Genomic DNA, 17,650 nt, shown 5'->3' on the forward strand with positions numbered 1-17,650 from the left:
CTGTCCTCCAGAGCCAGGTAGGATATGATTCTGCATTTCAGATGAAGAGGAAGCTCCAGACAGTCTCTGAGCCAGGAGGGAAACTTGTTGCCTGAAAGAAGGAAGTGAGTGGAGCCCAGGAAAATTGGTTTGCAGAGAGACCGAAAGAATAAAGGAATAAAGCCAGTACTGGCTCAGTAGACAGACTTCAGAAAAGTTTCAGCCAGAGTCTCTCAAAACAAACATCACCAAAACAAAATGTAACAAATAACCCCCCCCCCCCTTCCATTTCTGAAGTTCTCCAAGTGCAACTAAAGGCAAAACAAAATATAATGTGTAGATGGGATCAGGAATAGGATCAGCGGATAACATGTTCCCTTCTAGTGTGTTCAGTACTCAAGTAGGAGAGATTCATTAGTAGCAAATCCTAACACATCCCCTCATTTCTAGAAAATCCTATTTCCATTCCCCCTGCCCAGTTGTAATCAAATAAAAGTTGAAAGGCATACTTATTCGATAGTTATAACAGTTGTGGAAGCTGGAAAAGCTAGACCTGGTCCAGCATCTGCCTCCAGGCAGAAATGCCACATTGGTTATGTACCATGAAAATGTATTCTGGGCTGTTGAGAGGAGAAATCCATACAGCTTGGGTCTTCTCCCTCATCAGTCAAAGACCAGCAGGAGAATAACATGTGGCTCAAAGGGGAAAAAAAAAATCATTCCTTCAGGCATGGGCATCTTCTCCAAGGTAAGACCTCATCCTAGCTAAACTCAACCAAGGGGTAACAAAGAGAGTGAAGAAAAGACACTAATCCTAGCTGCAATGGGAGGTAATGGATTCATCCTCTCAACAACCCAGAATGCACCTTCACAGTAAGTAACCAACATGAGTTTCTCTGAGCTGATGAGAGAAGAAATCTACACAACTAGGGATGCAACTAAGCTTCTGATAATGTCTTGAAGCACCTTCTTACCAAAGGTAGCTTCCACTGATGTTTATTTTTCAATTATATAGTGGTGGGTAAAGATATTCAGTGTGCTTCAAGTGGCTGCATTTGTAGTGCTAAGTGAGCCATAATGTTAGAGGGACAAGGAAGTCTGATAAGGTCATAGGCCAACACAATACATGCCTTGATCCACAAGGACAGTGTTGACTTCAAGACCTTATGGTCCAAGGTTAAAAAAATAATGAAAGAACTGGGTCATTTAAAGCAACTAGTTCTGCCAGTATCAGTTTTTAGTGATCTATGCATATCTAGTTTGTGCCAGAGCGTTTCATGTGGGTGCAATGATGTAGGAAAAAAATTCTTGAGACATATGAGAAAGAAACAGTACTTTAAGGAAGGATGGATGGATGGATCACAATGTAGCCAGATAAAACCTTTGCTGAAGGTACAGAAGTATTTCCTAATCAACAGGATACCCAGTTCTGATATGCACCATTGCTGTAGTTATGGCCACCAGAAGGGTGCACCTTCAGCCAAAACAGTTTAAGGGCTGGTTTCCCGAGAGGATCAAAGGTGGTTTTGTAAGTTTCCTTAGTACCAAAGTAATAATAATAGCAACAACAACAATAATAATAATTCTGGGATGGGAAGTGGGGGATCACTGGAGGATACAGAAGTGCTGCCCTTGGGAGGAAACTTTAGACGTGGCTGAGAGGACAAATGTGCCTATGGCCCCATAGAGACAGAACAAAATAAAGCTGCTTCGGGCCACTTTGGAGGTATGCTGTTTAAATGATGCATGCATCCTAAGAGACCAGAAGCCACGCCAAAGCCACGCTCCAGTCCTAAGGACTGGAGAACAGCTTTGGCGTGGCTTCTGGCCTCTTAAAATGTGTGTGTCATTTAAACAGCATACCTCCAAAGTGGCCCGAAGCAGCTTTAATTTGGCCTGTCTGTACAGGCCCTAGACTGGGCTGGATAAGACTGAGGATATAACCCCCACCTGCTTTTTCAATGTGTTAGGTCTGATGTCCACATCAAGTCCTTCCTGTAGGAAGGAAAACAGGTGATGAGCAGATGCTGAGTGACTGTAGACAGCATCTAGTAAATGGTCTCATAAATTTTTCTGGTTAATTTCCTTCTTGATGACAAGAGGATGGAAAAGTCTTGACTAGAGCAATTAAGGTCTCATACAGTCTGTCACTCAGTGTCCAGACAGCTAATTGGAGTCAGGCTATATCCAAATACTGAATGAGATCCTGGATCAGCAGATCTGGATTCAAGGAAAGAAACCACAGCTCAGCTAGCGCTAGGTGTAGCAGGACTCAGAATTAGTTTCCTGGATCAGAGGAGGGTTATTAAGCTTGCCTGAGACTTCTTTCTGATCACCTTGACTAACAGTGGAAGAGGAGAAAAGAGACAGATGAAGCCCTGAGACCACCTAGGGTGGACAGCATTCAAGTCTTCTGCCTGATGAATCTGGGTTGTTTGTAGTTGCTGTTAGGTACTCTGGACCCTTGGCATTTGCTAGGGTTTTGTTCCAGGATCCCTCATGAATACCACAATCTACGGATGATTAAGTTCCATTACATACAATGGTATGGTGAAATTGTGTCCCTCATATAAAATGGCAACTTTTTGGAATATTTATGGCTTTCAAGCTATAGATAGCTGAATCTGTGGATAAAGAATACATGGCAATGGAGGGTCCACTGTACAAACATGTCCACAGATGTTTCTCCAAATCCTTGTATCTGATGAAAGGAAGCTGTATTCAAGCTCCATTGCTTAGAAAAAAGAGCATGTCTGCTTAGATAATATGCCTGAGAATTCACTGTTTCTCCCATAAACTGAGCTGTGATGGAGTGGAGTGAGCTCTTTGCCCAACTGAATTATAAGGCTGTCTCCCTGTAAAGAAACCTGGACCAGAATCTTCCTTATTTGGTCATAGAATAATGAGATATTCTCTGTTAAGTACTAATATATGTCTCCTTCAGGTGCAGATGGAAAAGTAGATCAGCAATAGTAGATCAGTACTAGGCCACTCTTAATTCAAACCAATATATGCTTAGGGAGGAGGTTCTTTTGTGGCTCCCATAGGCCCTCATCAACAGCACCAATCATGAGCACCCCAGCTGAGGAGACTGACATCTGTGGTGACCTATATGTAATGAGGTTCTGAGAAAGGTGAACCTTTTTCTAGACCAAACATGAACAACTTGGCAGTAGGTAGGGACCAAAATTAAAACAGGCTAAACCTCTTTGGGCCACAGATAGGTTTTTAGGGGCTCACTTTCTAAGTAAAGGTATAATTAAAGAATAAGCTAATCATTAATTAATTATTAATGATTAAATAATTCATTATTATTAATTAATAATAAATTAATTAGTAAGAAATATTATTAATATTAATTCCATCCTCCTCCGCCTCAGCCTGGTTCTTTCCCAGGAGAAAGCCTGGCTGCAGAGGCAGTTTGGGGGCCCCACATTCGCCCTTCCTCCTGGCCACAGAAGAGGCTCTGTGAACATATACTCGTTCTCCTCTTCTGCAGCCTGGCTCTTTCACAGGAGAAAGCTGAGCAAGTGCAGTAGCCTTGAAGTCCTCGTGGGCCACCTGAAATCCTTTGGTGGGCTGCAAGCGGCCTGCAGACCTTATGCTGTGCAGGCTTGTTCTAGATGTTCAAGGCAAGTCCTTTACTTCAGTGAGTACCAAAGATGAGATGGAAGACCAGGAATGGGTGCTTTCAATGGGCAATTTGACATTGAAATGGCCCAAGGAGCCTCTGTAGTGGTTTGGAATTGAACTCCACCCACTCTGCAGAGGTCTAGTAGTGACCCTTCACCTTTTTTAGATGCTATTGTTAGTTCCCAAACTTCAAATCCCAAAGTCCCATGAAGCTTAAGAATTCTGGAAGCTGAAGTTCAAAGCATCTGGAGGCTGAAAGTTTGGGAACTACTGTACTAGATCAACAGATGCTAGAGCAGCAACTGGAGCATCAACCAAGGGAACTTTTCATTTATCCATCACATGTTTATTTGGTCTAAAACGTTTGTGCTATTAGAGTGTCCTTCTTGCTTTCTAAAGGAGAAGCCCATTTTGACCTTACCAGCTGTAGAATAACAGAGGACAAAAGGAATCTCTTTCTGAAGACTTTGGACCTGAACAGACAGGCCAAAATAAAGCTGCTTTGGGTCACTTTGGAGGTATGCTGTTTAAATGACACACACATCTTAAGAGGCCAGAAGCTGAGCCAAAGCTGCGCTCTAGTCCTTAGGACTGGAGCATGGCTTTGGTGCGGCTTCTGGCTTCTTAGGATGCATGCAGTATTTAAACAGCATACCTCCAAAGTAACCCAAAGCAGCTTTATTTTGGCCTGTCTGTTCAGGCCCTTTGATTGGTATAGTTCCACCTTCATTAAGCTCAACTTGCTCCCCTTCTTTGTCCAAAGCAGGGTTGGAAGTAGACAGACCAATGGCTGCAGACACTTTAGATAATAAAGGGAGGAAAATCTTCTGAATCAGTTTCTCTGAAAATTCACGAGTAAAACCTGTGTCAGACCATTCACTCTCTTCCCCAGATGTATTTCCAATTTGGAACTTCCAGGATATCCTTTTCTTGGGGTATCTGCATCTTTAAAAATTCCATTGGGAAAATGTTAGTCCCCTATGTAATCAAAATGGTTTGAATTACACTCAAAATGACAGCTAGTCACACTGTTCCCAATGTGGTTAGAAAAAGACATGGGAAACTGTCACTCAAAAGTGACAGGCAGGTCTGGGAGAGCCAGACAATTGTTTTCACAATTTGCCAGGAAAGGATAGATTAGGAACCATCTCCCTTGACCACCGAATGTTTAGCTATCGCTGTTCGGATAAGGAAAGATACTGGTAGGTAGGTTCAGACAGTAGCTCTAAGGCCAATTCTACTACTTCCCTTCACTCACATTAGCCAAGAGCTCCACTAGTGCTATTGATGGCTTTAGACCTACATCTCCACCAGGGGTGCTGCTACTGTTGGAAGATATTTTTTTTGCATTCTCTCTTCTCCTCTTTAGATAGATTTTCCTGAATGGAAATCCTGCTGTCTCCCCTCATTAAAGCATCCTATTTGTTCCTACTGAATCAAAGGACAATAACTTTGCAAACTGGTAAACAAACCATGTGATTCAGGTCACTTCCCTCTTTTGGGAAGTTCTCTCTTGATTTTCTCTTCTCCTGTTGGGTTCCCCATCTTCCTCCTCTCTCAACTTTCTTTGGAAAGATGGTGAAATAAAAACATTATTCTTTACCTGAACTATTCATTAGCTAGGTCAGGATATAGCCTTTATGCATATGTAAATTCAAGCCATTAGTAAACTTTTGTTTAAACTGCAAGCTACTTGTGTTGGTTTTTGAGTTAGTCCCAGTTCTTAGAGAAACATAGTTAGACAAGGACACTTGTCTACTACTCTGCTGATTTAATGCTATTATTATTATTAACCTTTATTTATGAAGCGCTGTAAATTTACACAGCGCTGTACATGCAATCTTTTTAGTTAGACGGATCCCTGCCCTCGGGCTTACAATCTAAAAAGACATGACACAGAAGAAGGGAGTGGTGGAGGGAAAGGGTAAGAGGTCCAGCAGTTCCTCTCTACCTCCGAGGCCTGGACCAAGGCAGATGGACTGGAGGGAGGGCTTGGTTTCATAATGGGTGGTTAATCATTTTCCAGGGAAAATACATACTCTCGAGTAGGATAATGCATATACAGTACATAGCAATACAGGAAATGGTTTGATAAACAGGCACCAAAAGAACATCAAATAGTAAGCGACAATTATGCAATGCCTGGGAAGGCTTCTCTGAACAGGATGGTTTTCAACTCCGTTTTGAAGCTGGTTAAAGAAGTGATGGCTCTTGCTTGTGGGGGAAGAAGGTTCCAGGAGTGAGGGGCAGCAAGTGATACTAGATACTATCAGGCTTGGCTTTGATACTTTTGATATTTAATTTTTTTGTTTCTTTAACAAAGCCTTAGGAAACTTGAATTGCCCTACAGCTACAACCACTTGAGGAAAGAACTACTCCACTGACTCCCACATGTGATGAGAAAGTTATAAGCTGGCTTAATTGGCCTTAACCTGTCGAGATCCAAGCAATCTAAACAATAATAATAAGAGACTATCATCTTCTTGGAAGAAACATCTAATTTCTCCCATAACATAAGTTATAAAGGAAGGGAAATACAAGGTATTTGGGGAGGGAACTCAAGGCATGTTTTTGTTTTGTTTGTTCATAGACAGAAGAAATAAAACAGAAAAATCAAACAGGAGAAAAATAAATATAGATCAGAGAAGTGGGACTCAAGGGCTCCAGTGCAAAAAATGGGGGGGGGGGGTGAAAGGGGGGGAGAGCTTGTTCTGGGCACAGAAACCTGAAGGAACAAATCACTATTCCTTTGGGCCACATGTTATTCTTTTGCATTTCCCTAATCAGTAATGGAGAGAAAACCCAGGCTATGCTGACTTCTCCTTTCACCAACCCAGAGAAACAAAATAAAAATGTCATTTAAGTTTTCTTGTAACTGGGATTCATTGTTTTAACAAAAAGTGGGGTACAGATAAAAGTTTTAAGCGGGGTACAGATAAGTTTTATTTATTTATTATTATTATTATTAAAAAGCAACTCAAACCTCACCTGGCTATGTATAGAACAAGATCCCTTCCAGGGTTATGGAATTACAGCTTTCACACTCACTGCTGATTGACTCACCCTCCATGAACAATACTTACCTATTCATACCAGGAGCCACTCCAATGCTGCCCTGTGCCATGACCTTCTTGATACCCTTCAAAGCCACCATCTTGGCCTTGGCAATAGGATCCATTATGTCCTCAGTAGCAAATTTATCCAGATCTGCACAGGGGAGAAAGGAGAAAAAGGGACATCAGGAAGTCATGTGCTCATTTCTGTGCTCCCAAATCTGAATGAATTTAATGAATATAATGAAGCTCCCAAATCTAAATAAGAAAAGATTGGCCTCCCATTAGCCCCTCCAACATGACAGAACAGGGGTGAGCAAAGAGCAATCCATGAGCCACATGCACACCTGCCGCATAATGGCCCTAGTGAACCACTCCCCCCATACCTCTCCATTTTTAGTTAATTTTTTTAAAAAGTTTTTTTTTAAAAAAAGCCAACTCCAAAATGCCTAGAAGCCATGGAGGCAGCAATTTCAGCAATGGGTGGGCTGATCTGTTTTCTGCAAATGAGGCCTTTTTCTCAGACTAAAAGTAACTTCTGGGTAGGGGGAAAACTCTCTTTAATCTGAAACAAGCCATAGGGCCTGAAAATACTGAAGTTACTCCACAAAGTTCCCCAATTTAACAGAAAATTCTGCATAAATCATAAAAACTATGGTGGGCTGGAAATACTGAGATACTCTAAGGATGGGGTGGTGGGATCTGTAGCTCCCACACCTGAGGAGTTGCCCACCCTTATTATAGAATGTTAGGGCTTTAACACAAACTCCACAAGAATGAATGAGTAATAGCTTGGAGGAACACTCCCTGCCAAAGGACAGTTGGAAGCCAGTCCTACCCCTCCAGCACTTAAACATCTAGGGTGGATTTAGGCTAGCATTTGCAACATGATGCTGTTATACTGCAGATGCAGCTCTAGTAGTTAATATAATGCCTAAATAAATGTTGCCCTTTCAAAGCTTCAGACCCAATAAATAAAATATACCAAATGACCTTGGAAGGCAGAGAGTAGTCAAGAAAAAACTACCTCCATTTATTCTTCCATCTCATTCAGCTCATTGAGAACTGACCTGATGTACCCATGCACAAGAGCAGGCCTTGACCAGAATTCAGAAACTTTTTTTGGGCTACATCCCAGAATCCCTCACTCAGTATAGACTGCAAATTCTGGGCATTTTTCTTTATGGTCCATCCCTACACATCAATGAAGCAGCAAATTTTAATCTATGTTTAAAGCTTGACATCAAAATTGAACGGTTCTGTTGCCTTGGTGAAAACAGAATGCTATACACAAACTTCTCATACGACTCCTACCTGTATCAGGGAAGAAATTGTTAGCCAGCTGTTGCTGTTGCATCACAACTTGTTGGGACTTTAACCCCATCATCTGCTGCTGTGGCTGTGGTGGCTGCTGCGGTGGTGGTGGCTGAACTCCAGGCATGGGCTTCTGAGTTAAAACCTGCTGGTGGTTTTGTTGACTATGGACTGCCTGGATGCTATGCTGAGTAGCAAGCATATGAGCTTGGTTCTGAGCCACTCCCATATGTGGCGCTAGTACCTGGCTTTGCTGGGGACCAGCCAGACGTTGCTGTTGCTGCTGCATCAGTTGCTGGTTGACCACCATACCCTGTTGCCTGGCCACTAGGCCCAACTGAAGCTGTTGCTGTGGGTTCACCAGCTGCCCATCATGAGGTTGGGAATGGGGTGTAGAGTGAGCCAACACAGTATGGGGCTGAAGGTTCTGGGAGCTTCCTGGCATTTGAGCAGACAACTGCTGTTTCTTCTGCAGTTCCTTCTTCTCGTGCTCCAGCAGGTCCTCAATTAAGAGAGGCAGTTCGCTGGCCACCAGAGAGCTTTCCATCTTGTCCAGGTCATCAGCTGGAGAGTGCTGCTGAGTATTAGGGAGGTTCAAGGGCCCTCCATCTAACTCAAATTTTTCCAGGATAGAGTTACTGGTGTTGGTCATCTGGACAGGAGTGAGTGGTGGGCGGCTTGGGGTGCCATAGAGGACTTTATCTGAGAGGGAAGTGTGACTGTTGCTGGGGAACTGGGTGATGCCAAGTCGAATCCCACCTGGGCTCATGAGGTTCTGGCTGGGCTTGATGTTGACTGCTAAGGTGGCAACCATTTTCTCAGATCCTTCAGATTTGATGGGAAGCTTGTCTGAGGTGCTGGAGCTAAATTGGCATGGTGAGGACTTCAGACAGCCTTCTTCTATCTTGGGCTTGATATCAGCTGGAAGGCTAACTCCCTTGCTATCCACCATGCCACTTTGGGCCTTGTAGTTTGTGAGGATGGGTGATGGCATCACCCCGGCAGAAGATGAGCAGGGAACTTGGAGGAGGCCAAGTCCCTCTTTAGATTTTAGACCATCATCTCTGGGCACAGATGGTGCCTTCTGCTCATCAGGCTTCCCAGCAGCAGTGGACGAAGTGTCCTTGACGTAAGGCCCAGTAGATGGTTCTTTCTTGAGCAGAGCCTCACGTTCAGCCTTTTCATTGGCAGATTCCACCAAACGCAAATGCTCATTGAAGATGTCCTTCTTGTCCCCAGTGTCCAGCTCTGGATCTGTGTAGGCCAACAAGTCAAACTCATCCCCATTCAGAAGGTCATCAAGGTGTGGGTCATTGGTCTCCAGGTTATCCAAGTTTCCAAGATCATCATCACCCTTGGCAACATCTGGATCAAGACTCAAGTTAGCCAAATCATCGTCATCCTCGAGATCCTTGTGAGAATCAAAGTCATCATCTAGATCTGGTTCTACTGGCACCTCACAAGGCAATGGCCTACTGGACAGACCTAACTGGTTCTTGCTGACAACTGGGGTAGTATCAACAGCAGCTGGGGTTGGGATAGGTACATCTTTAGGGCCGGAGGAGGAGAGTGGTCGAGGAGGGATTTGTTGTATCTCCAAGTTGCTAGGGGGAAGAATTAACTGGGGCACAGCCTTGGCTTGGGGGTGATGGTTGTTGCTCATCTCTGACCCTTGAGAGGAGGGGGAGATAGGGATCTTCTGAACTGGCATGCCTTGGCTTCCTAGGGCAGGAGCTTGCAAGGGCATAACAGAAGTCTTCAAAGTCTGATTACAGCCATCATTCCCAGGCAAGAAGAATCTGGGCCTAACTTGTGGATTTTGTTGGATGAATGTGGGAGCAGCTCCAGCTCCACTCCCAAGGACCCCCTTCTGGATGTTGTGCCGCAGTTCAATAAACTGAGCTCCCACTGTGCCTGCTGAAGCCTGGATCTGTTCACCAGTGCCTGGCAGCCGTGTGGCTAAGCCTCCCAGGGCTTGGCGGCTCACATCTTGAGTGGGGAGCTGTGGAAAGCGTGAAGGGACAGGGAGACGCATGGAAATTGCTTGTTGTTGCTGCTGCTGCTGCTGCTGCCACATCTGCTGCTGTGGAGACTGGGCCTGGAAGACACTGCGGGGATAAAATGGCTGTGCCGCTACCATCGATGTCCTAGGTGGGGGGAAAAGAAAGAAAGAAAAAAGAAAGAGGGGAGGAATGTCAATGCCAGAAAATAGATGGGGACCCCAGTATCACTATCTACAGGCTAATATATGAGGAAGCCATCAGGCAGACCAGCAACATCAGGGACTGCCTGATGGAAGAGGCCCCTCCCTCCTCAACTGTCATCTCGGCCTCAGAGGGAGCCATCAGGCAGACCAGCAACATCTTGGACTGCCTGAAGGAAGAGGCCCCTCCCTCCTCAACTGTCATCTCGGCCTCAGAGGGAGCCATCAGGCAGACCAGCAACATCTTGGACTGCCTGAAGGACGAGATTTCTCCCTCCTTTAACTGTCACCTTGTATTTGTGTTGTATTCAATTTTTAATGTACACCGCTATGATCATTGAGGAATAGCGGTCTATAAATAAAACGTATTATTATTATTATTAATATGAAGCCCAAATGCCAGGTTAATCAAAGATAATCAAAGATGGCTGAATCTTCAAAGATATGAACTTTCTTTTCTGAACACACCACCACATATATACTTGTCAGGCATATGCTGTCACTGGAACCCTACAGTTCACAGTGATCTGTATAATCTATTCAGAAACAAGGACAACATTCCTTATACTTTATAATATAAAGTATATATTTAAGACTCCAAAGAAACACAGTTACACTCATTCAGCTACTGCACTGAGCAAAGCAAAACAGAAAATAGAAAAAGAAATCCAGATCACACTGCTTACAGATACATCCATCTAAGTCAGTGGTCCCCAAACTGTGCCCTTTAAGAGATTTTGGATTTCAGCTCACAGGAGCCTCAGCTATGTTGACCAATAGTCTGGGCTTCTGGGAACTGAAGTCCAAAATTCCTTAAAGAGCACAGTTTGGGGACCATGACTCTAAGTGATCCCCAAACTATGGTCTTGGCTTCATCTCCCAGAATTTTTAACTGTTGATCAAACTGGGAGCGGAAGCCCAAACCAACCGATAGACAGACCAAAGTTAGGGAACCACTGTTCTAAGGCACAGATGGTACGTTGTTCCAGGAATTGTTATAGTGCACTGGCACCATCCCTTTCCACTGTCCAGCCTCTCTCCCTCACAACCTCTGTCATCTTCTTGATTGCCTGACTATACAATGGATGCTCCCTGGGCTATAAAGCATGATGTGCTTTCTTTATACATGTACAGGCACACTAAACAAACTCTTATGTAAAAATGCATGCTCCATTTCTATGCAAGATGAGGAAAGTTACTGCATTCTCACAGTAAAAACAATTAATACTTTTTGACCTATGCAATAATCTCACTATGGTGGCCACATTCTTAACCACCAAAGGTGAAGATCTCAACTCATAATCATCACATGCTTCCTCAGGTTATGCTGCCATCAGAATCCCTGCTGGATTCAGTTCCTCTAAGACCTATATTAACTTTTTCAGATTGCAATGCTATTTTTAAGGTCCTAGGTTCTATTCTTGTTATAACTGTGGTGCAATGACCACGAGAGGTAAGTGTGGATATGCTGACCAAATACTATGTGTTTATTAAATACAATTGTGTGTTTAAGGAATTTTACTTTAATTTCATAATTATAAATCAAGGAATCTGATTCATTGTTGGTGTCCCATCCAAGTACTAACTAGGGCTGACCATGATTTGCTTCCAATATCAGGCAGCATGTGGTGCCTTATGGGCACTTAGGCCCAGATTATTACAAACTTATTTCTATACCGTACTACACTCTTCTAGTGCTGCTATTTCACTTTAACTGCTCTGGCTGTCTCCTGATATATTTTGGGATTTGGAGTTTAGGGAAAGGCATTTAGAATTCTCAGGCAGAGAACTCCTAGGCCTCACTGAATTACAAATGCCAGAATGCAACAGGAGGCTACCAGAGCAGTTAAAGTGGAATAGCAGCACAGTAAGAGCGTTGTGTGGCAATCTCCTTAGTAAGCTATATTGAAACACAACACTCAAAATATCTTATGTAGCCTCAAACTTTATAATTTCCAGAATCTCCCAACTGCTATGAAAACAAGTTGAATTAGGATAAGTCTAGGTGAAGGTATATGACTAGCACAGAACTTTTCTTTATCCACTCACCTGTTAGCTCAGCCTTTGGGTCTGTTCTCCAAAGAATAGCTTGAGACTTACCTGCCATTGATATCCATGGTAGAAGGGGTAGCTGCAGGAGGGGGACGGGCAAGTCGCTCGTCCTGCATGTAGGGAGACTGCACCATCACTGCACTGGGTAGTTTACTGCCACCCAGGCTGTCCCCCGGAGTACTAAGCATTCCTTTGTCCTGTGGGGAGCCAGAGGGAGACCATTTGCAAGGCTGTAATTTGACACCACAGTTTCTGTGTGGGAGAAAGGCTCCACAACCAAAATTAATACAATTATGCATCATCATCATCGATAATTATTTTCATTTACATCCTGTCTTTCTCTCAATAATGGGATTCATGAAAACTAAACAACATTTTTTTAAAAAAGAATTATTTTAAAAAGCAGGTAATTTATAGATTTAAAACATTAAAAATTAAAAATATTAAAGTTCATTAAAAGGCTATATAGAGACTTCAAAAATTGTACTGCACAGAATAATCCTACCCTAGTCAATTTCTAAAAGCCTGACAGCATAAAAAGAAAAAATTACTTGCTGACAAAATGAGAGCAAAGACAAGGCCAACCTGACCTCTCTAGGAAGGGAGTTCCAAAGTTTGGGAGCAGCTACTGGTAAGGCCTTTTCCCTTCTTCTCGCCTAACAAGCCTGCAAAGGTAGTATGATAGAGAAACAGGCTTCTCCAGAAGATCATAGATCTAATGGACTCATAAAGGGAGATATTGTCCTTCAAATAGCTTGGACCCAAGCTATATGTTATCACCAGCACTTTGAACTGTTCCTGGAAATGGATGGACAGCCAGCAGAGCTGTTGCAACAAGGGAATTGTATGCTCTCTTTAGCCAGACCCAGTTAACAACCATGTTGCAGCAATTTGGGCTAACTGAAGTTTCTGAGCGCTTTTCAAAGGCAATCTGAAAAAATGCTTTTCCAGGAGAAGTGTGACCTCATGTAACACAAGCTGAATTCCTATTCCTTGATCTGTCTTTCAACTGACCAGAAACACCTTTGTGTTTCTGGATTAAATTTCAATTTGTTCACTCTCATCCAGTCCATTACAGCTGCTACCACAATGCAATTTGCTTGGAAGTGACTTATTATTAAAAATGGTGGTATAGCTGCCAAGCACTGTTTTAGTACAGGAACAGCTTCCTTCAAATTAGGTGAAATTGAGTAATAAAAATAATAATAAAATAATAATACCCAGCACTAATAATAGTGCTGGGTATCATCAGCATACTGATTACATCTGACCCAAAAACTTCAGACAGCTTCTCCTAGCAGTTTCGTGCATATGTTAAATAACACAGGAGACAAGCCAATGGCCAAGCAGTTGAGCAGGAATTCCCCAACACCACCCTCTGAGAGTGCCCGTCCAGGAAAGGGCAGAGCCACTGTAGAACAGTACCACCAAGTCCCATCCAGAGAGACAACTCAGAATGATACCCTGGTTGATAGTATCAAAAGTCACTGAGACGTCCAGCAGGATCAACAAGGCCACATTCCTCCTGTCCACCTCCCTGCACAGGTCATCTACCAAATTGATCAAAGCTGTCACATAAATGTATAGTGGTGAACTGCTGAAATGTAGAGCATTATAGCCCTCAGAGTGTTTGGATTTGACCTGGCCATTGGATGTCACTGTCCACAGAGCTTTCTCATAACATCACCTGGCAAACAGAAGTTCCTCATTTTGAAACAACAGTGTATGGCGTAGTTGAGTGCTGGACTGCAATTTTGGAGACCAGGGTTTGAATCCCCATTTGGCCATGAAAATCAACTGGGTCGCCTTGGACAAGTCACATTCTCTCAGCCACAAAAAAAGGCAATGGCAAACCTCTCTGAACACATCTTGCCAAGAAAATCCTGTGATGGGGTTGCTATAAATCAGAAATGACTTGAAGGCACACAAAAAACAAAGTACTCAGCTTCCTCAGGTTGTGCTTGGTCATTTTTATTTCATTCATTCCATGTTCACAAAGTTTTTATTTTTGAAACAACCATTAAAAATTAATGGCAGTGAGCTGATCTGGAATATGAATGTGGATAGGACCCAATGTCCCTCCAATTCCTACTTACTGTCAATTAGAAGCCATTACCTTACCTGGGCCGAAGGATATGGGGTCATGCTGCGGTTCATCTGCTCAAAGGCTTGTCCACTGCTCTCAGTGTTCCATGATGCCTGGGCACTGGTGGCTGCAGCTGCTGCACTCTCTTTTTCTTGTCTCAAGTTGTTCCTCTGGATTTGTTGGCGGATGAGCAACTCACGCAGTCTCTGACGCTAGTCAGGAAAGTAACCAAACAGAAAGAGAGAAGGCAGAGTGTCATGCTGCTATGTATTCTGAGGTCTTTTAAGGAAGGCTTCAGCTTCCAAATGTGGATAGTCTTTTGTTCTTCTTATAAATATTTATTCTTTATTTATTAAAATATTTATACTCCATCCTATATCAAAGTTCTCAGGGCAGCTTATAAAATGTGCAGGGGCCATGCTAATCTTCTCTGTATCATTCCAGTTATTGTATATGCCGAAGTGAGCATAAAGTGTATCAAAACAAGTGACACAATTTAAAACAATTAAATGATTAAATAAACTAAATATATATTCAATAAACCATTTTTTCTTCCCAGATATCACTGTAACTCAACATGTGCATACATACAAAGAAACAAAAAATCAGGATGTCGAAATACAAGAAAAAAATAGAAAATGCGAGTCAAAGTTTCTGCAAGCAAACTAAATCAATGTATGAAACAGTCTACCCCTTTTTTCCCCTCACCTGATCAAAAATCCAAGACTATGTGCTAACTGGCTCTAGAATGGCTCCATCTCCTACAGTCTGGGGGTTCAAACCAGCCTACATTTTATGGCTGCTGTAAAAATTTCTGAGATTACAGAAATGCTGAAGCACTCTGTAGATTTAGAAACTCTGTATCAAAATGTTGCCTAGATCTTGGCCTTGACCACCCTGCAAAAAGCTTATTCTAAAGCTTCAAGATAACCACAATATAACCTCCCTCCCAAACTTTCTCTGGGAAGATTACATAAATGCATTACATTTGTATTCAGAGACTGAATATTTTCATATATTTCAGGACACCAAAAAATAACGCGCTTCCAACACATACATTCATACATCATGGGTACAGACCTACAGGGATTTGTTTGGCCATTTCTTTGCACAGTGGTTGACTTGCTTCAGTGCCTTGTATTTCTCCACCCTGAAAGAATCTTTAGTGATTCTTCACCTGTGTCTGGATCCTACTACAGAACAGCCTACCATTCGGCTGTAATACAGTTAGAGGAACTTTATAGTCCCTTTGTTCTAGGATTCCACATGTAATTCCTTGGTGGCCTGCTTGTATCTCTACTTTAATGTTAATATGCGCCCAACCTCTTCTTACAATAAACGTGGATGCAAGCTGCTCACCTGCCGCTGTTTCTCCATCTCTGTTTGGGTGCTGTTACTGTTGATAGTTCCCTCTTGGCTGGCTGGAAGTTCTTGCAGCTCCCTATTAAGTGGTCCTACTGTTCCTTCTTCCCTCTTGTCACCTGATGGCACCATGCCTGTTCGTGGTAGGTAGGACAAGGCGCCATCTTGCTGAGGTGGCGGCGGCTGGGGCAGAACTGATGGAGGACGGAGTGGGGAGACATTGTAGGAGTCTGGGGTGCCCTTGCTGGGCCCTAGGGGACTCCCAGCTTGATGGAACCCTGGTGAGGAGACATAGGTTGTGCTTTGGGGCTTGCCAGGAGTAAAATGGTTGTTTGTCCCATGGGAAGGGGAATTCTTGATTGGCTCATTTGGAGGGAAAGTGAAGCGAATCTGGGGCTGAGCATTCGGGAAGACATTGGCACCAGGAGAACGGGCAAACTGAGGCTGCTGGCTGGCTTTGGGGTGGGACTCAGCAGAAGGAGGTCCTGTTGAGAAATTCCCCACAGCAAGGGTATTATGGGAGACAGGCATTTGCTTGAAGCTGGTGTCTGGTATCTGAGGCCGAGGGGGCTTGTGCATTGGGGCAAATGGGTCCCGAGACTGTGGCCGTGAAGGAGGACGAGAATAAGGATCAGGGGACTGAAAGCGAGGGGTGACAGGAGACTGGCAGAAGGCTTCGTTGGAGAGCGGTCGGGGAGTGAGAGGTGACTGAGAGCTGGACTGGGACTGAGGGCTGGCAGGGATTCGTGAAAAGGGGTCTGAGGGCAGCGAACGAGGGGGCAAAGGACAGCAGCCTTCTGGGGCCAGGGGCTGAGGCCTAGGTGTTAGGGGAGGCTGGGCATAGGGGTCTGGGTATGGGGACTGCCTGTAGAGATCAGCCTGACTGGGGGGAGAAGCAGCCACAGGGTGAGTATCTGGGGGCCGATGCCCCAAACCTGGGCTCTGGGGCTCCACTTGAGAAGGACGTGGGGTGAGTGGGGCTTTGAAGACATCTGGAGCCTTCATTTCATGGGGCTGGGGAACACCGGAAGGGGAGTCACTATAGCTGGAGCCATAGCTGGGAGAGCAGATCCCAGGCCCAACATCTTCCTTCTTAATGTCCAGCACTTTCTTCTGCTCCCCAAACGGTGGCGGCGAAAGCAGGAGTGCCGCTCGCTGCGGGCTTCCAGGCACAGACAAGTTTTCAAAGGATCCACTGGGGCAGCGGGGTTTGAGGAAGGGGTCCGGTGTTGAAGGCTGGTGCCTCGGAGTCCCTGGAGGGGTGGGCTGGAACTCCCCAGGCTGCGGGCCTTGACGAGAGTTCAATAGGAGCGGGGACTGTCCAGAGGATGAGGAGGAGGAAGAAGAAGAAGAGGCGGAGGCAAAGCTGGCTGGCACTGTTGGACTCTGGCCCACCAAAGAAGGAGAAGGGAACCCTGGATCTGGTGGAGGGCAAGCAGAGGCCACGCCATAGGGCTCGTGCAAAGGCACTTGCGCTGGGGGCTGGGCACTGGTGGTAGAAGAGGGAAGTTTGAGGAAGAGCTCACTGGGAGACTCCACACCTGGCCCACTCGACAGAGCTGCAGCATTGTTGACATAGATGGGCTGTCCTGGTGCTGAGGCAGCAGGGAGAGGAGGTGGAGGTGGCTGAGTGGTACCAGGTAACGTCCCCTGCTGGGGTGGGATCCGCAGGTGCAAAGCAGGGCGGTCTGGTCTCCGCAGCACCTCGACTTTGGTCTGCTTGTTGATCTGGCTCTCAGCTTGCTGTGAAAAAGGGTGCAAGAGTGAACAAGAGCTACAACAACAAAAGAAAATGTCAGTATTGGACTGTATACATGTGTGTGTATGTGTGTGCCTGCGCACGCGCGCGCGCACACACACACAGAGTGCAATGATAAAAGGACAGGTTGCCTATCTGTAACTATGGTTCTTCAAGTGGTTATTTGTGAAGTCATACATATAGAACAGTCATTCTGTGCTTATTTAAAG

The 17,650-nt window shown here is 44.4% G+C and overlaps 1 protein-coding gene and 1 pseudogene across 3 annotated transcripts in view; both read right to left on the reverse strand.

Moving 5' to 3' along the window:
* KMT2D (lysine methyltransferase 2D) overlaps positions 1-17,650 on the reverse strand; it is a 203,916-nt gene that overhangs the window by 93,761 nt on the left and 92,505 nt on the right. For all 3 annotated transcript variants that reach the window (XM_089477537.1, XM_089477543.1, XM_089477551.1), the window contains exons 33-38: positions 15,680-17,425; positions 14,356-14,532; positions 12,283-12,431; positions 7,980-10,126; positions 6,696-6,819; positions 1-91 (exon numbers count right to left, since the gene is read on the reverse strand). In XM_089477537.1, coding sequence (XP_089333663.1) covers positions 1-91; positions 6,696-6,819; positions 7,980-10,126; positions 12,283-12,431; positions 14,356-14,532; positions 15,680-17,425 — 4,434 coding nt within the window. The remainder of the gene's footprint in view (positions 92-6,695; positions 6,820-7,979; positions 10,127-12,282; positions 12,432-14,355; positions 14,533-15,679; positions 17,426-17,650) is intronic.
* Positions 14,690-14,789, reverse strand: LOC149322428 (U6 spliceosomal RNA; annotated as a pseudogene).

Source organism: Sceloporus occidentalis, unplaced genomic scaffold (assembly GCF_023333645.1).
Source record: "Sceloporus occidentalis isolate IW3139 unplaced genomic scaffold, rSceOcc1.0.p SCAF_1, whole genome shotgun sequence".
In the NCBI taxonomy this organism is placed as follows: domain Eukaryota; kingdom Metazoa; phylum Chordata; class Lepidosauria; order Squamata; family Phrynosomatidae; genus Sceloporus; species Sceloporus occidentalis.